General features: G+C 37.2%; 2 protein-coding genes across 6 annotated transcripts in view; one reads left to right on the top strand and one right to left on the bottom strand.

The window, feature by feature from the left end:
* Window positions 1-90: 90 nt before the first annotated feature.
* Window positions 91-6121, bottom strand: LOC127959822 (60S ribosomal protein L5). Its single transcript, XM_052559207.1, has 8 exons — window positions 5982-6121; window positions 5459-5528; window positions 5258-5373; window positions 4954-5088; window positions 2758-2960; window positions 2298-2475; window positions 785-873; window positions 91-250 (listed from the first exon to the last, which is right to left on the bottom strand). Exons 1-8 carry the CDS (start codon window positions 5982-5984, stop codon window positions 154-156), a joined length of 891 nt encoding a protein of 296 aa, XP_052415167.1. The 5' UTR covers window positions 5985-6121; the 3' UTR covers window positions 91-153.
* Window positions 6122-7747: 1626 nt separating this feature from the next.
* The window catches only part of LOC127959373 (ecotropic viral integration site 5 protein homolog), a 61728-nt gene continuing 43967 nt past the window's right edge, over window positions 7748-25508 (top strand). For 2 of the 5 annotated variants that reach the window (XM_052558511.1, XM_052558512.1), the window contains exon 1: window positions 7879-7985. In XM_052558511.1, the coding sequence (XP_052414471.1) occupies window positions 7983-7985 (3 nt within the window). In that variant the 5' untranslated portion in view covers window positions 7879-7982. Of the gene's footprint in view, window positions 7986-8614; window positions 8875-25508 lie in introns of those variants that run through there. The other 3 variants (XM_052558514.1, XM_052558513.1, XM_052558516.1) reach the window with 2 other exon arrangements.

A 25508-nucleotide genomic window follows, 5' to 3' on the forward strand; every position in this document is an offset into this window, starting at 1 on the left:
ACAAAGAAAAGTATTAATCATCCTAAACATTTGAAAATCAAGCACAGCCTCACAACTCACAATTGTGACAAGCAATCAGACAGACAAGAGTGTCTTTTGAGTTATTTATTAGAACAAATTCTGCACAAATAAGGAGAAAAGCAAGATCGAGCTCTAGTCCTCCTCTGCAGCTTGAGCCCGAAGGAAGCTGGCCTTCTTCTGGGCAACACGGTCTTTCCTCTGAGCCAGTGTGAGCTTGGCACGGTTCCATCTAGAAAGAGAACCACTCAATTTCAGCAAACAAGTAGCAAGCAATTCTTCCCAGGACTTCTGACTATAGCATTACATTTCAATGAAACAATCACTTAGTAAGTGACACTACCCATGTTTTCCCTGACAAAACAAGCATTAGTCAAGTTTATTGATTTATGTAGTCCCAAGCATAATTCATTAATGTTTTCTACTGTCTAGCCGACTAATGCCTCCACAGCAGTTTAAAATAATACCTCCTCTAATGGGTCTTCTGACACTAAATGCCCATCAATTAACCAAAACTGCTCTCAGACCCGTCTTGAAAGGTTTACATCAACTGTGCAAATGAAGGACCAACTACAGTTTGCTCAGTTTGAAGGGTATCATCATCAAGCAGCAGAATAGTTTTTGTGGACATCCAATGTCAGTTTCTAAATTGTTAAAATGCCAAAATAACTAAAGAGCAAAAACAACATGCCTCTGAGACTGCAATCCAATCACAATCACCACCAGAGAGTACAAGACATGAAGAAACCTAATGACAAACAGATACCTCTTCTTCTTGACTTCCCGCTTGGGCTTCTTTTCGTGCACTGGGTTCTCCCGGATGGCTGCGTGTGCCTTTTTGTACATTTCCTCCATCTGAGGAAGAGATTAATAACATTACTAATTGCAACAGTTATTTAACAGCCAGCTTTATTGTAAAAGCCAATGTTATTCAAATTTAACTGCCAAGTATTTTGAAACTGAAACTATAAATATTTGCCATTCTTCGAGATACTCCACCCAAAAAGCATGGTATGCGAGAGGAAAAACACAAGTATTTTAAACTACAAGCCACTGATTTCAGTCAACAGTCATATGAGAGTTCATGCTTTATGTAATCAGCATGTTGTTGATGTAAGCACGTTGTGAAACATGCATGAGAAGTGACATCCTGCATCTCCTTGTGCTTGAGCTTTAGAATATGTCTGCCACTTACGTACAAAAGTTGGCCAGAACTACGGCAGCACGAGAAATCGCAATCGCGATTAGGCAAAAGCTGCGATTGTCATGCACATCCTGTCAGTGAAGCATGGTTCTGTGATCCGTAATTAATCTCCAACCGAAGGACAGAGGGCGCTCTCGCATTGAAAACTCAAGATACACCCCGCAGGAGAAATCCCAACAGTGGTTGCGGTATAAACAGAAGATTTAAACACTTTCATTGATTCAGCATGACTAATTAACACAGAACTACAACAATATCCGATTTTTGAGTTCTTGAAGTAAAAAGTATATAATGCAATGCTAATCGACACAGCTTTTATCACTGCTAAGAAAACTATGAAATGAGGCGTTCCTTATTCCGTGTAAGAAGCCTGATGTTATGGAGTAAAAACCAGTTATTAACAGTGATATTTTTACATGCTTCCAGATGGAGCAACATTTACTACACAGAGCCATAGTTCACGGAGAAGCTACTCAAACAGCTTTCATTTATTGCCAATGATTTCATAATCACACAATTATATCTTCTGCGATTGTTTTTTGTGTAGCTTGTCAGTGAACTGTAAACTGTAGTAAGTACTGCTACATCTGAAATCTGAAAAAAAAAAAAAAAGATAAAAAAAAAAGGTGATTAACTACTGATTACAGAACAGGCTTTACTGACGAGATGCGCATGACAATCACATTCGGTTAATTGTGCAGCCCTAGCCAGAAGAGATTGTTTATAATATAAACAACCTTAAAGTGATAGTATTTTCCTTACACCAATCATTTCAATTCTTACCGATGGTTAAAACCATCATTACGGTCTTGTTTGTTCGGTTTTTGAAGATTCCACAGTGAGGGTTCCATCTAATTGCATTGCTGTAGAGGATTTATTTTTCTAAAAATCTTAGTTCCACAGAAGCCATACACATCTAGGATGGCATGAGAGCGAGTAAATGAGAATGTTTTTAGGTTGAGTATCTCTTTAAATCTAAGATTCAATTGATCTTTTAACAATGCAACTATCAAACATTATGAAAGCAGAATTCACATTTGAAAATTGTAGAGCGAAAAAAAAGCCCAGCACATACGGAATCAGGGGTAACGCCGTTCTTGATGAAGCGAGAGAACTGTTTCTTGTAGGTTTCCTCATCCTCCTCCATCAAGGATCTCATGTATTCAGAGATATTCAGGCCCAGGATGTGCTTGCGGTGAACTTCTGCGTTGAACTCCTTGCTCTCAGTGTCATAGCCAGGGAAACGCTTGGTGCTAAGACAAAGATTAAAAACTCATATGCTGGATATACTAGATTCCAATTACACTCAGCTTTAATTAATAGAGCTCACACACATTTTGGTGCTTCTAATGTAAACAAATCTCTAAATCAGTCCCGTCTTGAAAATCACATCAATTGGGCAACTACAAGCTGCTCAGTTTCAAACGGTGTCATCATCAAGAAGACCGAATATGACATGGGAAAACCCAGTACAAACTGCTCACACTCAATATTTCAAGAATATGCAGAAATAAATGGTAAGAAGGAAGATCAACCTGTGAGGAATGGAGAGACCTCCATCCACCGCTCCCTTCAAGGCACCGAACACCTTGTTGCCAGTGGTGGTTCTGGCCAGGCCTGCATCCAGGTAACAGGTGAAAGCACCTGGCTGCCCATCAATGCTCTCCACATTAAACTCATCCCCAGTGATCTCCACCTGGCCCTCGTACACCTTGTCAAGGCCAAATTTGTTCAGCAGCTGGAAGAGAGCACATAGTGGACCAGTTATAACCAGGCGTTTGTCTTCGTATCAATTTTCCTGGATTACTCGAGCCTTACAGACCTGCTAAGGGATTGTAAGAGGGCAGCACTCAATACAAGTATAAATGAGCTGCAAAACATTGTGATTACTCAAGCTACATTTAGAGATAGTTAAAAACACACGACCAAATTCTATTTGTATAATAAAGCTAATACGTTCCAAACAGTTCTGCACAACAGCTAAGAACGATCTACTTATCTAACACACAATCATGGTGCCAGTGCAAAGGTTTTTAGCTTGGCCTGATTAAAAAACATGAATACTTGCTAAAGAACTCCATAACTTCAGCATGTATGACAACATGCAGCGAGAAAGAAAGATTGCATGATGCACAAACATCTAAAGTTCCAAGTTGTACCGCACTTAAGAGCATCTCGGTTGAAACTGTATATTTGTAATACACTGATGTGGCAAATGAGACGCATGTTAGGAAGTCTGCCCATTGAAGATATCCATATCACAAGTGGTCACCGGAAGACCATTCCAGTTGTAAAAGACTAAATGTACCCATTTACAAACACAGTTTCTCACATCAAGTAACATGCCTTAATGGGAATTTTTATGAAAACGCATCAGGATTAATCTTACAGTACAGGTAGACAATTTGTAATTAAATACCAATTATATAAATTTGCTGCATCTCAATTCACATATCTCCATGCCTGTCAATCATCTTATCAATGTCCTCATATAGAGTTGCACACACTCCACAGCTCTTTACACACGATCCAACTGTATAAAAGTGACTAGTATGTTAATCTGCCAATTGTTGGTCTTCATGCAATGAACTCGCCTCACAGGACCCTAACATATCTTCATATATTTTCATTGTTGTTGCAGATTTACTTTTTTCTGCAGGTCAAATTACATTGATCACTCAAACCCCTTTATCAAAACCTTTCTACTTAACCTCAATTTAACATTTTTACTCATATTAAGGATAAATATCTTCCAAAGCACATTGGGTTGTGCGCAATCTTAGATAATTAGTGTGTGCATGGATATGCACTTTGAATTTCCTCCAGAAATGGTAGACTATTCAGATATCCATGTATTTTAACCCACTATGATTTGGGACACACTTATTCTAATTTTGAATACTATTTAAGTATCCAATAATTTAATGCATAGTATGCAAATTGGGACACACTAATTGTGACTGGTTTTAATTGGACAGTTCACTTCAAAATGAAAATTGTCAATAATTACCCTAATGTTGTTCCAAACCCTATGACCTTTGTTCATCAGTGAAACATGAGCGCACTATGACACATGCGTGCGCCGTGATACGCAAACAAAATCTCTTCATTTGTGTTCTGAGGATGAAGCAAGGATTTACAGGTTTGAAATGACATGAGGGACATTAATGACAATTTTCATTTTGGGCTAAACTATTTCTTTAAATTCAACATTACTATGCAAGTTGGCACCTCACATATAGTCCGTGAAAAACAATGTGGAAAGCATTACATTTCATTTCAAAATTGTTTCTTTAGGTCTTGTCATTTCATGGATAAAATCAGATTAAGAAGGTAAATGTAATGAAAGTCCTTAAATATGGACTGACTTTAAACTTGTCGCAATCCTCTTGAAGTATGAATATTTAATTCCATTAAAAAGCTTGAGAATGTGAACTCTGGTATGATGCACACTACTTTGTGCAGAGGATGCACACAAGACTTTGCTGTTTCAGTCATGATTAATGCAACCCAATCTATTTTACTAATTCAATCTCCCGCATGTGAAATGTCTCAGTAAAGACATATGTCTTTAATTCAGTCACCATGATGAATGTCTAGAGAATAGAGGTTTACTTCTTTAATGCAACCACTCTTCAAGTTCTTGAAGCACTAGAACTGCAAGGCAAAGTTTCATGAACTAATTTCAGGGGTAAAACGGTCAAATATTAAGTGGCGGAAGTGAGACTCACCCTGCGGGCCAGCAGCAGCCCAGTGCAGTAAGCTGCAGCATAATTTGTCAAACCCACACTGACGCCATACTTGGGCAGCTCATGGGAGTAAGCCGCACACACGATAACGTCACCCTCAATCTTGGCGTAGGCAATCTGAAAAACAAAAACACAGTTGACTGTCAACAAATCAAAATCTTCAGAGATATTGAACTCAGCTCTTATGAGGCACAATAATGAGAACACGCATGTCATATTTTAGGACGTCCTGCAACATGAGCGCTCTATAGCTGGTCATGTGACATTTGAACATCTTTGCACTCACCTGGCAGATGATGTCCCTGTTGGAGAAGCGGACAATCATCCTATACTTGGGTGTGTTGTACTTATTCTTGTCTTGGATAACCAGGCGCTTTCGGGCAAAGTAATCAGTTTTTCCCTCTAGGAAGCAGGAAGACAAACCAATGAAAACCAAGCCTGTCAGTGTGACTTTATATCACTGTTAGTGTTAAAACTGCTGGTTCACCTCTCCTTCTCCTGAACTTCACCTGGTACCTCTTGAAGTAGGCCTTGTTCTTCACTACTTTAACGAATCCCTAAAAGACAACATTTCAAAAAGTCAACTCACTTCAGAGATCCAACCTGCAGGCGCAAATCAAATGCACATTTTTGTTACAATGAAAACGGACGTATTATAATTGTAAAGGGTTGAAAGGCCTGCATAAAGTGTTGAAGACGTAGCATGCTAGCATTAATCATGTAAAAATACGAGCAGGTGTTTATATAATACCATATTTTGCTTTTTTTGGGAGCGTGTCATGTTCCGAAAACCATCATTAATGTTGCAAAATTCACTAGAGTGTGCATGTCTCTGAAACTCATGTGGGAAGGGCTGAAATCAGCCATAAGCCACGTTTGAACTCGGTCTATCGGAGAAAATCTTAAATCATCCTTTTATTATCTGCCATCAATCTACAACGTAAAGGCACCAAACAGATCATTAATCTTTAGGGAACGTAAAAATAGAAGTATTGCGACGCTGTACTGACCATTTTGTAGACTTTTTAGTCTCCTAAGCCGGAGCCTGGAGTCAAACTCGGGTTTTGACTCGGCTGCACGGGAAAAAGAAAGAATGATGTGCGCATGCGTGGTAAATACCGTCGACAGCCGATCAAAACAACACTGCGTGGAGGAAAGTACAGCGACACCTGCTTTTTTGGATGTATAACGAAATATAAGAGCGAAAATATGTTTGTGTGTTCATGAGGAATGATTATCATAAGGAATGATTAAAAATACATTTGTACAGCTCATATTGCTTTGTTTCATGAAAGACCGGAGTTATGTTTATCTGTCTAGGGGAGCACGGGGCTAGTTGTGACACACGTGGTTTGATTTTTTTTTTTCCACACATGCTAGTAAAACAAAATTTACAGTATTTATTAGTTACCATGTCAACATTTTATAGAATAAACTCACCACCAAAATTCAATAATCTTTTGAAGATATCGCTGAACATTTATTTTACCATAGTTAAATTAAAATTCTGGCTTAAGTAAATGTTTAATCTGTTTTTATTATTCTTTTAAAAAGAGACAAATCTTCTATTAGTATACCCCACATTGTACATTTTACAGTACATGTTGTCACATTTCACTTGCACATTTCTGAGGGTAAATAAAGAAAAACGTATAAAATGTAATTATAAAACAAAGTAACATATTTGTATTAGACAAGTGTAAAATTACTGTGGATAAAAATAAAATAAAAAAAAACAATTCTGAACCCCATGTGGATTTACACAAACTGAGAAAATCTAAAAGTGTTACTTTGTTTTCTGCTCTCCCCTACTTTATAGCCTGTTATCTATGATGAATGTAGCCCATTTTTGCTAGGCTAGGCTACTTTTCAAATGTTTATTACAAAGAAAGGGTCCAATAAACAAAAATCATTTAGATTCAACATAAACCAATTCAATCTATTTTATTTTCTTCTTATAGAGATATATTGTTGGGATGGAAGATATTTACATTCAGTGTCATTTTTTATTATATTTATTTGTTTGTTTGTTTATTTTAATTGTCTTTACGCCTTTTTTGTCAAATTTGAATTGTTGTTAATTTCCTTTTTTTCTGATTCTTTGCCAAGTTATTTGAACATTTGTTAGTATTTTATTTAGAATGCTACAGTATATCTGCATAATTGGAGGTGTAATTATTATTATATCCATAGCCTATTAATGGCTGTTTGTACTCGAAATGATATGTTCCTAAATTTGTTTGTACTTTACATGTGTTTTAATGTTGATAAAATTCTAATATTTTTGCAATGATTAGTTAATTATTAATATTTATTTACTACTGTGTGAACATTGGAGAGAAATCAAACTGTAATTGTGTGTGTGTGTGTGTGTCATTAATTTTGTAATTATGGAAACATGTGGATAATTAAATAGTATTATTATTTATTTAAAGTTATTTAAAATTATTACAAATATTATTTGAAAATAATTCCCCCAGTTGTTACTTTTACTACAGGATGCTACACAGTTTGAGATGTGGTGGAAGTTACATTATAATGGACCTACATATACAACGGCTGTTACCTATGAGATCTTGAGCAATGTTTTTTTTTAATAATCTAAACAGAGTAAAAATAAACAGTGTCCTCCTTAATATGTTTACTTTTTAAGAAATGCTGAAAAAAAGTGTTTGACAGCTTAACCTTAATAGACACACCTTCAAAAGAGAACACATTAACCTCATTACATGGAGAAATGAATTCTCTCTCTCGCTCTCCTTTTCTTCTTTAAAATAGGTTCCACGTAAAGCAGTTCTAATAGCCTGGATTGCTGCGTCAGTGATGCATTGTTGGAGAGAGAAAGGTGTGTCCAACATCAGAATGAAATGAGATTAACGTCAGCACAGCCAAGCAAAACCAGAAAAGTTAGTTACTGTGCGGCGACATCTGCAATCAAGTGTACCCAAAAGGTCTATGTATTCACTAAGTTTCAAGAGAAATCTACGTTTTGCAGATGACCTAGCCATCTAATGGTGAGTTTATTCAATTGTCAGCCTATTCTTTTCACAAGAGCCTTTTTAAGAGAATATAATACAGTAAGTACAATCTCAATTCAGCAAGTAATTAAAAACAGTGGAGGAATATGATTATTGTCATGAAATACACTGGGGGGTTATTCAAAAAACATTACAATAGTGAAATATTGACTTGAAGTTGAAACTATTGCTTTAGATACAAAGAAATGAGGTTGAACTGCTTTGAAATTACTTAGCCTATCTGTTTGTATCCAATTATTCTAGTATTTGGAGCCATGTATTGTGAAAAACAAATATATAGGCTAATTGTTATGTCAATGATTCTGAAATAACTACATGTTGTTTATTATGTTTTCCTATATTGACTGGTTGCCCTCTGTTTATATATTATAGCTGTAGCTACATTTAGTAACCGAAGATGCACAGAGAGCAAAACAATGTGGACCCTGATTTTTTTAAATTAGATTTATTATATTATACCTTTTTAATGTATTGTTTTAGATTCACTTTTAAAGCAAAAGCGTGTGTTTACATGTACAGTTTGCAGCAGAGGGTAGTAGAGAGCTGATAAGCTATGCATGCAGCGCATTTGTGCGCATGCGCAGTTCTGTCCAGCGCAGCCGCAGCGCAAAGCCCGTCTTCCATGGCTTGAGTAACTGCTGGAAGAGCTGCGGCAACTGCCTTGTTGTCTGCGCACACAGTCTTTATACACTCAGCCTCTCTTTATGGACTGGACTGTTGAAATCCTGCCCCTGTGTGAAAACTGACCGCTGACGTCGGTCTTGAACCCTCAGTGTGCGCGAGTGTGCAAGGTTACGCAACTTTACCTCGCTCCATGGAAAGTTAATATTTAGCTAAAACCCCTGGACTTGAGAAAGACTTCAAGGTAAACCGTTTGAGACCGTTTTAATATAGTGAGTGTGTTTGTATGTCTGTCTGTGCCTGTTGCAGGAGAGGGGAATGCCGACCAGCGTCCGTTGTTTGTTGTGGGTGTTTATATAGTTGTCCATTTAATTTTTCAGGCTCAGTTTATCTAGCTACTAAAACACCGTTTAAATACTAAAATATGGTTTAAGAGTTGTCAGTTTTGAGCCTCTTAAAACAGTCCTCGAATTACAAGTCGAAGTCTAGACTATCAGTTAGCCACCACTGCTAACCCCTTTAGCCAGAGTCTCAGACATCTCAATAAGACACAACTAACACTAGTCAGTATGCGTAACGCATTATATATATGTTTTTTAATCAAAGTTTCATTTGTCATATGTTGTCTATTTATATTTTTTTATATGCAAATGTACACCAAATTACATGCAAACATATAATGTACGACTGATATTATGAGCTGCCCGATGGTTTGTTTGCCATTAAAACCAGTAGATTTCTTATTTTCCCCGTTATTTTTTTTTGAATTTTGAATAACAGGTCCATGTTTGTGAGCATATACGACTGTCCCAGGTCCACAGAGGTTAATGCAAGTGCGTGTGGTCACACCATTTTCACGGATCACAGTGCCACGTTAGGTTCTCTAGTCTAGTCCATGGGTGAAACTCAGCATGCATTGATCACGGAAACTAGAGGTGTGCCATAATAAAAGGCAACAAAGACATTCATTCATTCATTATGGTTTCATACTTTTGCACAAGGTATGCATCAAGAATCATGGCAGTATTTCTATTGCATGCACCCACTTTAATATGGTGCCTTGTTTGCTTGGATCTTATATTAGTGCATAAATGGTTTCGGAGACGTTGAGTAGGTTCCCAGTGAATTCTAGTACAAACCATAATTTCTATACTTTACATTGCATGGTTGTGACAAAATCTGAAATATATATGAAAGTTATTTAATTAAACATATTAAAAATAATTACATAGTTGGTGAAATATGAAACAAGGACATTAAAGGGGGGGTGAAATGCTCGTTTTCACTCAATCTCCTGTTAATCTTGAGTACCTATAGAGTAGTACTGCATCCTTCATAACTCCAAAAAGTCTTTAGTTTTATTATATTCATAAGAGAAAGATAGTTTGTACCGATTTTTCCCAGAAAAACACGACTGGCTGGAGGCGTGACGTGTGGGCGGAGCTAAAGAATCACGAGCGCGAGTAGGCTTTTGCGTTGAGAGCATGTGGAAACTGTGACATTACCGTGAGGGAAAAACCATCATCCAAAACAAACCATGGCTTACAGTCAGATTCAGTCGTTTATTTATGATCCAGAATCAGATCCCGAGGCTGAAACTGAACGAGAGCAGCAGCAGCAACCGAGCGGGGCTCGAACCGGGGTCTCTGGCATGGGAGGCGGACGCACTAACAAGGAGGCAGAGATATTTTAAGCAGTTTTACTCCAACACACGATCGTGACCCTTTTTCGTTGGGATTGCATCATCCTTAAGAAATAAACGATACGCAAATCCGTCGTCAAACTAGGCCTTGTTTGTAAAACAAGCATCTTCGAAATGCAGGGAACAAACAAAAACACTTGCACAACTCCGTTGATGCTCTGTAAAAAATAAACTCCATCCACTCGTCCCTTAATGCTGTTTCTCTTTTGGTAATCTGTGCAGGGTTGTCTTGCCCTGGCAACCAAAAACACACTTCTTTTGTGACTTTTCGCGACGCTCTCGCTCTGATCAGTGAATCTCTCTGATCAGTGGATGTCTGTGCTCTCAGTGCTCTGCTATACGGGAGCGCGCGCTCTTCCGGCAGAAGTGCCCTTAGGACCCATATAAGGAAATTCCGCTCCATCTAACGTCACACAGAGCCATACTCGAAAAAAAACTTTCAGAAACTTGTGACAAACCGGAAGGAGTATTTTGGGAACAAGTTGTGAAAATTATGTGGAGGATACAGTGTGCGCCATTTTAAAGACTGTAAAACTATCCCTTACAGTCTTGTTTTTTTATCCACAGTAAATTTAATATAATCTCTAACCTGAGTAAGGTTTATTAATTGTCACCATTAACGGTCAATTTTGACTTAATATTAGATGCTACAATTTGTTAATGAAATGTAAAAAGTTGATCAGTGGCAAGGCATATTTATTTATATAGCACATTTCATATACAATGGTAATTCAAAGTGCTATACATAAAAGAAAAGATAATAATAATAATAATAATAATAATAAATAATAAAGATAATAATAATAATAATAATAATAATAAATGAATACAACAATAAAACAAGGAATTTAAAAACTTTGAAAATGATTTAAAAATTGATTTAAAAGACTTAAAATGAATTTAAAACAGTTATGAATAGAAAGTGATTATACATAAAATATAGTGCAATCAGTTCGGACATTGCACAGTGCTCATTCAATAGTTAAACAGATGAGTTTTGAGTCTGCTTTTAAATGTGACTGATGTTTTAGCAAATGGCTTTGGGAAAACAGCCAACTGGTTCAATATTTTTCTCTTTTCCATTTAGTGTAATATCCTTGGTGTTTAGGTTTTCAAGGGTGATGAGATTTCTAGTCCAGGAATTCCATACTGAAGAAAAGAAAAAGCATCTTTCTCCACTTTCTCGAGGTCTCTGGTCCCATCAGCGTTGCTAGAGTCACGAGTGAAACGTGAACCACTGGATCTCTAACTCTGGCTTTGCAGTGATTTACTGCTGATCTCCTCTGATCGCTGCTGATCCACTTTAGTCATGAGCCCATCCTTCTTATTCTGTGAACACCGAACTGCATTGCTATGTTCTGTGGTAACACTTTACTGGAGCATGCAGCTTCAGGAAGTGGACTGTAGTATGACCTGAGGTTTGTTTGCCGGTCACATGATTAGATTTCCTTAGAAAAAAAGGAATCAGATTTGTCAGACTGATAGTCTTAAATATGACAACTAAATGCTTCTGACATTCTTCTAGATCAGAACTTTAACTTGTTTTTGTGGATGTTGATTGACCTGAAGGGGAAGGGTGTGATATTTGATGGCAGATGTCTTTTGTGGTGGCTTGTGGGTGTAAACTTTGTCTGTGTACCTTGAGATTATAACCAAAGTCTTGCGACCATCTGACTTGCCTTTACTTGCCTTCTGGAACGCTTTTTGTCTGGCAGAGTTGCTTTGCTTTAATGTAAAAATGTTTTCCCCGTAACCCTGAAGCATCGGATATTGGGATCGTTCATTGTTCTCATTCACACGATCCAAATATGTTAGCTCCATCTCACTTCATACAATTTGTCAAATTGAAAATAGCAAGAGCTAAACAGAGCATTCCTGCAGGGGATCTTCTTTTAAATGGCTTCCATGTGGTTTGGTCTAAACTTGTTCTTTTCTCCCTCTGTTTTTCTGTCCTTCCTTTCTCACACATGTGCCTCAGACAAACATCTTGCTTCCATTTGACCTGAGCAAATGGAACTTGTTTGCTTTGCATACAGGCATTTTTGGAGTTCCCTTTTAAAGAGTTTTTCATGACTTTTCAGACTGCATGACTTGGTGAATTTCTGTCCTTAAATGATTGAGTCAGGCAGTAGTGCACAGACGTAAGCAAACCTGCACATTCCCTTACAGTAAAGTGCTGACTGTTGAAAGAGAGTGGAAAGATACAATGCAACAAAAGAAATCCGCTTCATTTAAGGTTTTTGTAGGTCTATTGGTAATATTCCTGTCTGTCTCGCACAGCAAAATGGCATTGTTGGTTTAACATTGACTCTACTGTTATGTCAATCTGTCTTATGCTGGCCTTTTCATAATTCAGTTTGCAGATTGTTACTGCTTTGTTCTTGTCATCCCCTTTGACAAACAATGTGAAAAACTAGAACTGCAGCCTTGATTTACGCATGCTGTTGAAGATCACTCGATAAGACGCCACTTGCGAGACGGGCCTCCTCCTGCAGGCCCATACAGAGGACGTCATTAAACTTAGTGTGGTTCAAAGACTTAAAGCATTCCATTACAATAAGTCCCTAAAGTGTGGTTGTAAATCAGTGCTTTGTTACATAATATGGGAGAAGACCATCTGGGCCATATAAGAAGTCATTGACTATATATGAAGTGTTCATCTGCTGTAGGGCTACGATATTGGAAAGAAATAATCAGTGACTGGGGTGATTTTGTAAGTGAGTAAATAAACATAGAAAGTAGGCCTCAACAAATTACAATAGTAGATAAATATAATCAACAAAGATACAAATGAAATAAACATTGCTTTAGTATATAATCAATGGTGCAGTGCGGCCCGTCAGAATACTTTAGAAACCTTTATAATCAGTGATGATGTCTACACTGGATGTGTCGTCATGCGGTGCGACAGAATACTATAGAAACCATTATCATCAGCTGCTGTCTACACTGGATGCAGTGTGGTGCAGCATGACAGGATGCTATGTGAGATTGACGTTACATGATATTATGGTGCATGGGTGGAGCAAGAGAGAGACTCTTTGTTCTTGTCATAGCATAACTATTTGGTGTTTTAAACAACGCAGGTGCACGGGAGAGAGCCTATGGAATCACCATTAATCTAAAAAATATACTTTCAAACATACTGATAAACTAACGTTAAAAATAAACATACTGTATTTAAAACAGCTAGTTCATATATAGTCGGACGCAACTGTCATATCGCGCATCCTGCCACATCTGCGCACGGAAGTTATCAGTCTAAATGTTCTGCAAAAAAAGTCAACGGTGAAAATCAATAGTAGATTTAAAGTCCAATAGTTTAACACTAGTATTGGACATAAATGAACACTTTAAATATAAAGAATTAAAAACAGGCAAGTTCATATATTTGGAGTACAGTTCATTTGAACTGATGGATCAGTCATACAGAGCTCCGGACCGTGCGCCTCATGAAGAGCTTGAGGCACTGCCACAGAAACAAGAATGAGATGCATTCTAACATAACTGTGGCATTAAACTCCGTTAGTGCTCGTTTAAAATATTGCCCATATGTAGGTCATTCACATTACTTGTTAAAGTCCAATGAAATAACTTATCTCTGCATATGATGTACGTCTGTTTGTGGATGGAGACTCCTTCACCGGCTACAGGAACTAATCCTCATTTGCGTGCGTGTCTGTGTGAAATGTGATGCTGAAGTGGAATAGCTGGGCAGTTTGATAGCAAAATTATAATAGGATGCCCAATAAAAAATATTAATTATTATTATTATTATTATCATTTAATACATTCATAGGAAAATGAGCCTAATATCGTCTTAGCTATCAACAGAGACATCCGGTTTCGTCTATCTCTGACTATCGTCGATACACGATACTATCGGCTATCAGCACAACCCTATTACATTGTGCTGCAAGATACAACAAATCCCCTACAGTAAACTGTTGCCTTGTTCTATTTATGATGTCCTGACACAGTTCAAATGATTCAAATGGCATTTTAGGGATGGGTGGTATATCGAGTTTGTATGATATATCAATATTTTCTTTATAAGCGCTTTGATATGAGGCAATACCATAGTTTGATATGAGCGTTGAGTGCATCAGAAAATCTAGCAGAGACAATCTTCATATTAAGGCCTTTAAAAACTGGTAAGACATAGTTAATGGTTTCGTTTGGCATATTAGTTTAAGCGGTTCGGCCCGTCCTATGCTGACTACTAGGCTACTCATGCTGTTTAATTTGTTTGAGATGTGCTGTCTTACCGAATGCATAACCTACATTTCACATGTATATTCTCCATCTGTAAATGTTAGAAAGCCGTGGAAATATTTAAAAAATTTCTGTCAGAATTGCATGAGCCTTCTGGGGTTCTCTGCTAAACTTCACTTTAGTGAACGAGCACCGCTGCGCACATGCGTACCAAACAGACAGAGCTCAATTAAATAGGAGTGCAAAATTTCTGACTAAAATATACATTCCACTGAAATATTTGTAGTTCGACAATAAATGTGAAGTAGAATTTTAAACCTACAAGTAAGTCTATTTTTATAGATAGCACTGACTGTAAAGTGACTGTAATTGGGTAATCAAAATAGCCTAACTCAACTTTTTGCTTTTGTTCTCATTATTTTCATTTTTAGCTTAGTGAATTTAACTTCCACTTTAAAAGCCTTATTTTTGTTTTTAGATTGCAATGTTAATGTTGTTAGAAAGAATTGTGATTTTTAACCCTTATTTTGCACACTATATTATGGCTTACATGGTTACATTCACTTCATTTGTTTTCATAGACTTTAATAGGCCTATGTATTGTTTTGATGGACAACATTGGGCGATGAGTGAAAAAAAAAAGAATATGTATGTACAAGAGAATGCCAAGAGTGTGCAAAGCAGTAATCAAAGCAAAAGGTGGCTACTTTGAAGAACCTAGAATATGACATTTTCCGTTGTTTCACACTTTTTTTTTTGTTATGTATATAATTCCATATATAATTCCACATGTGTTAATTCATAGTTTTGATGCCTTTAGTGTGAATCTACAATTTTCAGTCATGAAAATAAAGAAAACTCTTTGAATGAGAAGATGTGTCCAAACTTTTGGTCTGTACTGTATATATACACCATATATCGCAAATTGGCCAAAAAATACAGAGATATGAATTTTTACACATATGACCCAGACTTAATGCATTTTGAAGGAAGATTCTGGGTTTAATGGAACTTGATCATTCTCACACAGAAAATGACAGCAAAGGAAGTCAAAAGCAGAAATGTGACTTGCATGAATTGTTCAGTAGAATGATTATTACTTAAACCAATAAGTTTCACGCTTTGGGTCACACGCCCAGAGCTTCTTTTTTATATACTGTTACTATGACTTGGTGGTACTCACAAACAGACTGAGACAGATTGAAATGCATTTTCATTCAGCCTTTCTCTTGTTTTGTTTTTAAAAAAAATGGTCTAAACAGACACATTGCATTCAAACATTGGACTGTGGTTTTAACAGTAGGGTTGAAGGTTATGGCCAAAAAATTATCACAATACATTTTTTCATGTAAGTCAGTTTCAATTATTGTAACGATATTTGTCAAATCAAAAACAATTCCTAATTTAATGCTTATTAATAGTAGTAAGTATTATGTTTAGGTATTGGGTAGGATTAGGGATATAGAATGTGGTCATGCAGAATATGTGCTTTATAAGTACTAATAAACAGCCAATTTATTAATAATTGGCATGTTAATAAGCAACTAGTAATTTGTGAGAATTGGTCTCTATGCTAAAATGTTAGCATTAAATCTTTATTTTCTTTATTGCTACTCTTTGTTGTCAGAAAATGACAAACACTTGCCAAACAGGAGAATAAAAAGAAGTTTTGTTACAAGCTGTAATGGTTTGTTTTGCATGACATTTATTCAAAAATGCATAAAATAATGAAGACAACAGGTTAAGTAAAAAACTGGCTAACATTAATCATCGTCAAAACCACACAACAACATTTGAAAGGCTGGGACTTCCTTTATTTTCAAAAAACAAAGCTTTTTGCAGTTACTGGATGGCACATGGCTGATTTAGGAATCCATTGCTACACTGCACATTATTTTGTCCAGTTTTCACCCAGAATGCCTCTTTAGAACTTGAATAAGTGTGAAATTGATTTAATGTGTGAATAAGTGTGAATCTGGAATTGGTTATTGTGAAAAACACTAAACCTCTTAGTGGGCTTCCAGTGTATTGTAACTTAAACTGAGCATATTGATTGGTTTTGCCTGTTGCAAAATGCCTAAACCTCTCCCTTGTCTTACAGCAAAATGATATTCCCTATAGTGAACAGGTGTTGAAAATGATAAATAGCTGTTTTCCAAAATAACCCCATGCCGTGTTTGTCAGTTGTTGTTTTAAAGCTCTCTTTATATTAATGTGTGTTGTTAGGGCAGCAGGTTGGCTCTCCTGTTGACTATTTGGACAGCTGAAGCAGAATCCGTGAACAGTGGAGGTCACAGAGCTTATGCTAGAGACATGACTGCCTCCTGTTCGCTTAGTTAAAAACTTAAATAAATAAAAAAAAATTAACTTTTTTTTTTTTTTTTTTTTTTTTTACAATTTTTAACTAGTCAACTTAAAAATGTAACTACAACATGATTCAGGTTCTTTTTAAACAAAATTTTCTTCCAAGTGCAGCACACATGAAGTTGTCAACAAGATGTAAATGTTAATCAGAATGAGCTTTATTGTCAGGTATGTTTTCACATATGAGGAATTTGTTTTCATGACAGAAGCTTCCGCAGTGCAACAGAACGACAGTGACCGAACCAAAAACTAGAACAAGTAAATAAGGAATAACAATATATAAATTGACAATTGTATGTGCAGGTATATTACAATCGACAGTTTTATATGTACGGGTATATTATCTGCACATTTGAAATGTAGACTAAGTATGTGTGTTAGATAAATAAGTGTATAAATAGTGTTGTGTGTCCCACAGTTATTGTCAAGTGTTCATGAGATGGATTGCCTGAGGGAAGACACTCTTCCTGTGTCTGGCCGTTCTGGTGCTCAGTACTCTGTAGCGTTGACCAGATGGCAACAGTTCAAAGAGGGAGTGTGCTGGTTGTGAGGGGTCCAGAGTGATTTTGCTAGCCCTTTGCTCACTCTGGATGAGTACAGTTCTTGAAGAGAAGTGAGGGTTGTATCAATGATTTGCTTAGCAGTCCGGACTATCCTCTAGTCTTCAGATTTTATAGCTGAGCCGAACCAGACCGTTATAGAAGTGCAGAGGATGGATTCAGCGATGGCAGAGTAGAACTGTTTCAGCAGCTCTTGTTGCAGGTTGAACTTCCTCAGCTGGCAAAGGAAGTACAACGTCTGCTTGGCCTTTTTCACAATGGAGTCAATGTAAGTGTCCCACTTTAGGTCCTGAGAGATTGTGGTGTCCAGGAACATGAATGACTTCACTGCAGTCACAGTGCTGTTCATGATGGTGAGTGTGGGGAGAGCAGGGGAGTTTTTCCTGAAGTCCACTATCATCTCCACTGTTTTGAGCGTGTTGAATTCCAGGTTGTTAAGACTGCACCAGACAGCCAGCTCCTTAACCTCCTGTCTGTAAGCAGACTCGTCACCATCCTGAATGAGTGTGGTGTCGTCTGCAAACTTCAGGAGCTTGACAGAGGGGTCTTTAGATATGCAGTCATTGGTGTGCAGGGAGAAGAGCAGTGGCTAGAGAACACAGCCCTGAGGTGTTCCAGTGCTGATTATACGGGTGCTGAATGTGTATTTTCCCAGCCTCACTAGCTGCTGCCTGGTCCACTGACAGATGGAGGTGGGCACGGAGAGCTAAGTTAGTTTGGGCAGGAGGAGGTTTGGGATGGTATTGTTAAAGGCCGAGCTGAAGTCCGCAAACACAATCCTTACATAAGTCCCTGGTCTGTCTAGATGTTGCAGTACATAATGCAGTCCCATGTTTACTGCATCGTCCACAGACCTGTTTGTTCTGTAGGTAAACAGAAGAGGATCCAGCAAGGGTCCAGTAATGTCCTTCAGGTGACTGTATTTTATTTTGATAATGAACAAACTACGATGTAAGTTTGAATCGCTAGAATATACGTGTGCTTCAGGCTCTGGTGTGATCGAAACATCTGATAAATATTTTTTTTTTTTGCAGTTCGCAGGGTTAGGAAAATGTTATGTATCGTGAGCATGCCTCTGGATGTCGTTCGAGATATAGCCTTCATTAATGTGGCTTTGTTCTGGTTTAACTGTTTATTTTCTTAAGTCTTCTAATTTCACAGGTTTCTTTTATTATCTTTCACTTTTAATCACATCTCTTACTGTGTGTGGTAAACATGGGAAGGGAAATTAAAGATTTCATGAAATAAGAATGAATTCGATTTATTAATTTGTTCCCTTATTTCAGTTAAATCATGGGTTATTTAGGGAACAAAATTAACGAAACATGGACAATTGCCACAATTTAATAAATCGTAGGAACGAATTAACAAGTTGTAGGAATGAATAGACTACCTGTCCTGTGTCCCGCATCCCTGCAAAGTGCAGTTATCTGATGAAATGGCTTAGTTACTACATTTCTATTGCTTTTCATCTTGAATAACTTTTGTGCTGTTTCTATTTTAATGTACTTTTAAAGTTTCACTCACAGCCGCTCGCACATGTTCTGCACATGAGCCGCACTGAGGCAAATATTACATCGGTTAACCGACCATCGACAGCCTTAATCGATCAATCTCTTGTCGACAATTAACCGATAATCGATTAATTGTTTGCATCCCTAGTGTGAATTGTTGTGGTTTTTCAAACCTGCAGTAGAACTCATTCAGATCGTCTGCCAGTTGTTGATTCTCCACAGTGCTAGGGGATGGTGTCTTGTAATTGATGATCTCTTTAAGATTTTTCCACACTGTTGCAGAGTTGCTGTTTTTTTATTTTTTTTATAATAATTCCTCTTGGCCACTCTGATCTCCTTTTCCAGTGTGTATTTGGGCTGTTTATTCAAGACATTGTCTCCCTTCCTGTGGGCATCCTCTTTGGCCTGATGGAGCTGTCTGAGTTTTGCAGTGAACCATTGTTTGTCATTGTTATAAGTTAGATGAGTCCTGGTAGGAATGCACATATCTTCACCAAAACTGATATATGATGTTGCAGTCTCTGTGAGCTCATCCAGATCATAGCCAGCAGTTTCAAAAGCACTCCAAGCACTGAGGTCAAAACTAGCTTGTAAATCCTGCTCTGCTTCATTAGTCAATCTTTTAACAATCTTTAATACAGTTTTAGCACTTCAGTTTCTGCCTGTAGGTTGGTATAAGATGAACCAAACAGTGATCAGAGGGCCCCAAAGCTGCTTGTGGAACAGATTGAAATGCATCCTTTATTGTGGTGTAACAGTAATCATATATATTACTATGGTTGGACATGTGATGTGATGTCTGTATTTTGGCAGTTCACGGGAAAGATTTGCTTTATTAAAGCCCCAAAGAATGATTAAAACAGAGTCCAGGTGTTGTTGTTCTGTCTCTGTGATTTGATCAGTGAGTTTCTGTAAAGCGAAGTTCACGTGTGCTTGCAGAGGAATGTAAACACGCAGTGAATAGAATGGCTTGCAGTTAACGAAAAGCACTTCTAGATCGGGACAGCACATCTAAACAAATCACTCGTTTAACATCTTTTAATAAAAGATGCAAAAGCTACAGCTGCAAATTGTAAAAACTTATCTTAGACGTATTGTGTTCAGAAATAATAGGAGAAAAATGATTTAAGAAATTCTCAAAGTCAAGGTAATTTAATTTCAAAATTACTGAAGGTATAACCCCAGTAGATTTTTATTAACTATTAATGTTTTTTTAAAAACAACAGCAGCTTTCAGCCTGTCACCATGATGCAAATATGAAATATCAGACATACAGAAGTAGATTTTTACAGGTTTTTTATTCGATTGTGCTGTTTTTCCATAGTTTTTCTGTGTACACATGGATATGTTTGAGTTTTGTTGTGCCTGCATCTCTTGCAGTATGTCATGCATGGAACGCCATTCTAAAAACACTGCGTTCAAGTTAAAAGAAGTTCACTCCCATGTTTTTGCATGTTTAACCTATTCCACTGCCAGTGTCAAATCAAAAGCGCTGTGTGAATGATGCCTAGCTCTAAATTTATGGTTCTTTACAGAGCGTGTCACACGTGAGCGGAAAAAAAACAGAAAAGGACAATATTTGAAGAATCTGGAGAACCACTACAAAAAGAAAAGCAACTCGCAAATCTTTCCTAAATGTTGAAATGGCCTTCTATAAATAAGTTAAAACGTGTGACACGTTGAGACATCAATCCATTTGAAGTGACCAAAAATGCTTCACCAGAGGGAAGATCTGGGTAAAACTAGACTACTTGGTGTTTTTTCTAACAAGTATTGTAAAACTTAAGATCATATATTTTATATTTGAATATAGTGCTAAAGTTATGATTGATTGCTCTGTGTAGTAAATGCTGCTCCATTTGAAAGCATGGACATGATGGAGATTTACCGCTGATTACAGAACTGGCATTACTGACAAAATGCACATTAAATATTGCATGCGATTTATTGTGCAACCCTAGAAGTAATCATCAAAACATTGCAGGTTACAAGGACAAGTTGCAAAAAACCCCCACCAAAAACATTAGTGATTTGTTGCACTAGGTGTGTGCGATTATTTTTGATCGTGAATGGTAAGAATGTCTCCACGATCTGCTTTTGAAGAAATATGGTAGTATGGTGCTACAGCGCACATTCTATCAGCTGCTGTTCTGGCGCCTCCATCATATACTGTACTACACCACATGCATTCACAACAGTGTTTACTCGGCAGTAGAGTTACTCTCTCATTATTTGCATGTGCTTTACTAGGTTTCATTCATGCGCTGGTCTCATCTGTGGTTTTTCTGAGCACCGGATACACCCTGAAGCGTGTGTGTTAAAACCTGTCAAACAGCGCCTGGTTATTGAACCAAGTTAACTTTTGTAGGCCTATTAAACATGTAGCCTACTGTCATTACAGGGATAGATCACCCTAAAATTTCATTTGTCTTTATTTACTCACTGTCACATTGTCCCAAACCTGCATTTATTTCTTCTTGTGCTGAGCAGAGAAGAAGATATTTTAAATTATGTGGGTAACCAAACAGTTGCTGGTCCACATTAAACTTGATAGTAGCAAAAAATACTATGGAAGTATTGGTTTTCCACGTTCCTAAGTAAATGGGGTATAAAAAAAACGATGACAGAATTGACAGACAGCTGACAGAATTTTTATTTTTGGGTGAACTATTCCTTTAACGTTGATAAAACCACAAAACACAAAGAGAAAAATCACTCACTGCTCTTGGCTGAAGAAATGAAATACAGTTGCTTTAGGAATCAGTTTATATAGTGTTAATGTTGTTCATTACATTTCTTGAATGCTCCTGCTAAATACACCTATTGTACCTGAAAATAAAGCACTGTTTGTTTTATTTGTATATTATGTGTAGTTGTAATGTGTATCTTTGTCATTCTTTTATCTTTTATCTAAGAACAAAGATTTTTTTATCTTCGCTCTCTTTGGCCTAAATATCTGCAATTCTTTTTTTGTTACCTTGAAAGGCTTTGCCTTTATAATAGGGGAATTAGTTTGGCTGTAATGCTCAGACAACTTGCAAAATAGTAAAACCAACATGATAAAGAGTTGTGATAAAATTGTGTTATTTCTAAAAAGAATTGTGATATGATGTTTTTTTCTATAACGCCCACCCCTATGTTGCATTGAAGACCATAACAGAAATTTTTAACTTGGGTAAATCAAGTCAGTCTAGACAGCATGTATGACTCAAGTCTGTCTACTTTCCTCTGTTCATTAGGACTTATCAGGTATCTAATTCTTTTTAAATTATTGATACATTTTGCAATCAGAATTTTTTTTTTGTGGAGCTGTAGAGTACCGATCTTTTGTATTGTGCTAAATTAGCAGGGTCAACGCAGGGTCAAAGCACCAAAAATGGTGGTCATCTGTCTGCTGTTTCCTGTTTTCTTGTATGACACTGGATCTGCACCAGCATGCATGTCTGCAGGTTTCTACGCGGCTGAAATAATGACATACTCTGTTATTGTTATTTGCTTTTGGTCTTTAATGAACACTCTTCTCTGGCTCTCACTCTGCATTTGTACCTCTGGTCAGTTAATGGTTTGCTGAAAGATATTGTGTTGACTTCAGCATGTTCAAAAGTCCATGTAGTCTGTTTTTCCTTCTCCTGAACCTCCAGAAGTGTGGATGGAAAGTGCATACACATCATTGTCTTGTTGTCCTTCTCCTTTTATTGACAGTATATCACTGTCAGGTGAAGGTCACTCACAACAGAAACTTGAGTCATGAATTAATGTGACTTTGTCCAACAAATATGCAGCTCTGTTTATCCAGTGCAGAGAAAAAAGGATTACAGTATTTTTGAATGTCTAATAGGGATATGTTTTTTGAAATTTATTGTAAATACTTGACAATACTTGACAATACTGTTAAAATTGTATTTAAATATTAATGTTATTCACAAACTTGATATTAATTGTAAAAGTTTTCCTACATTTCCTTTAACACCTTAAAACACAACTATAAATGAATGTATAATTCAAAATACATTTTAAACACCTGTGAAAAATAAATGCTGTTATTTTTACAGTTGAATAAATGTTATAACATTTCAGCATAATTCTTACTTAAACCTATGCATTTATGAAAATTAAAAATTCAATGATAAAAAATGATAACAGCAAAAAATGATATTCTGGTTGAATTTTTACTAGATAGCTACTCTTTCTACACTAAGTACTCACACACTTCCCTAATTCCTAGTTCTAAAGTAAATTATAGCATTATGTTTGCACTCACTTTAAAAGATGTCACTTGCAATTAATGTTTTATTTATCATCTAAAACACTGGTTGTCAACCGGTCTCATTCATTTTTTTTATCACCAAACTACTGTCATAAAATGTATAGTTTTGTATATACATAACTCCTGAATAAAAATTAAAATGTGTTTGGACTGATTTAAAAAAAAAAAGTTTTGAACAAATTTGATTGGTTTGTCGATAGTGAGCGCAAATGCAGGTGATGCGGTTTTATTAAGCGAGTCATAGAGTCGTTAATTTTAAACGATTCGTTCAAACGGCCGATTCATCCAGAATGAGACAGATGTTTGTGAATGGGTCATTGAATCTTTGACTCAAACGATTTGTTCAAAACACTGAATCATTCAAAACACGATTGAGAGTGTTTCTGTGAGATGCGCTATGTTGTGATCTTTGTTTGGATTCATCGGATCTATTTTCATTGCTAAAATAGACCAAAACAGTCAATATTACGTCTAAAATGTAAGTGACTTAATATTATTAACTTTTTTGTTGAACTGTCATGTGTCACATTTTCAATCGCGAGGTGATGGTAAATTAAGTGATGGTCAATTGTCAGCTCTCTTGGTCGTCAGGTCGTGTGATGTATGTTGCTGGACTTTATTCAAATGTTAGAAATATAAAAACACCACATTTTGAAATTTAACTGCAGTATGTCAGTTTAGTTTACTTGTGTGTGCTGCGCTCATAGACTGCGCTCATTTGTTTGATTTCTCCTCGAGAAGCTGCGCAAGCCTCAAAAGTTTAAGGTCCTTGCACCCTGACCGAGTCCGAAATTGTCGTATTCGTTTTTTTCATATTCGTCATTTGGTGGCTCTCAATGGTCAAAAACACCCCTCAAAATATTTGCTACGGATGCGGAAAATGCAGAGAATCGAAACATCTGAATTAATTTTTATGACGGACGGAGGTTTCAGAGGCTGCAAACGTATAAAACATATATATAACTAAATATGACCTCACGTTTTATACGCTTGTTTATACAGTTTATTCGTTCATATATGAACGAATAAACTGCCAGTTCTCTTTGACTCCGTGCTGAACCAGTCCGTGAAAATAATAAATCTCATCAAATCATGGCCGCTAAACTCTCGCTTGTTTGGGGTCCTCTGCCAGGAGATGGAGGAGATGGGGTCAGGTCCAGCTTTGGGGGGGCCCAGCTTCCAAAAGGTTGAGAACCCCTGATCTAAAAGATTAAAGCAGTTTCCTTTTGCAGTATGTAGATTGTGCAAGACTGCACAGACTTCAAGTTCTGTTTTTTGCAACGTCTTTTCAAGTCAGATCAGATGATTTTATGTCTGAAAACTGACATTCATGTCTTTTTGAACACAGATATTGCATATGTGTCGGCCTTGCATTTCATGTACCTGTTTGTGTTTGTTTTTAGTAGTTAATAGTTCTACTGTTCAGGGCTCCAGACTGCGACCAAATGGTCGCATTTTGCGACCAAATTTTGAGAGTGTGCGACTGAATTTTACATCCAGTCGCACATGTGCGACCAGTAGATTTGCACACGCACGCACGCAAACACACACACACACAACTTGCACACACTCGCGTCTCATTGAGTGATGCCTGTCTGTGAGGCGGCAAATGCGTGTGAGAAGAATAGGGAATGGCCACTGTAAGTGGCTAAAATGTGTGGAGGGGGGGGGGGGGGGCTAGAGATAATTGAGCGGGCGTAAACATCTGTGGGAAGGAAACAGAGACAAATATCATCACAACCTGATATGTGCGTGCGTCTGAGCTATGAGCAAGCGAACTATTGATTCGTTCTTCCGACCTGCGGCTAGTGTACCAGTGCCAGAGCCTAGTGTCACCGTCAGATGATGATTCAGAGTCAGAGGTTGGTGTGGCTAAAAAAGTCCGCACCAGGGCCGGCCCGTGGTATAGGCAAATGCTAAGGGCGCCACTCATCCATAGGGGCGCCAGAATGAGTGAACGAGTGAATTTTTTTTTTTTTTTTTTTTTACATATTTTTTTTTATAATAGGCTACTATTTAAAAACCATTAATTCAAAACACTTCCAAATAAAGCAAAAAAAAAAAAAAAAAAAATCCGGCTCTTCAATCTTCCCCCGCCCATCGAGTGCTTGAAGTGTGTCAGAAACAGAGTGCGCGCACAATCAGTTGTTGGTAATTTGTTGTGTAGCGTGCCCGACGCCGCATCCAATGTATACAGCACTGCTTTTGTTAACACACAGCTCGTAGAAACGGGCCTGGCAGCTCGCGCCAGTTCTA

This window comes from Carassius gibelio, chromosome B6 (assembly GCF_023724105.1).
Source record: "Carassius gibelio isolate Cgi1373 ecotype wild population from Czech Republic chromosome B6, carGib1.2-hapl.c, whole genome shotgun sequence".
NCBI classification, from domain to species: Eukaryota; Metazoa; Chordata; class Actinopteri; order Cypriniformes; family Cyprinidae; genus Carassius; species Carassius gibelio.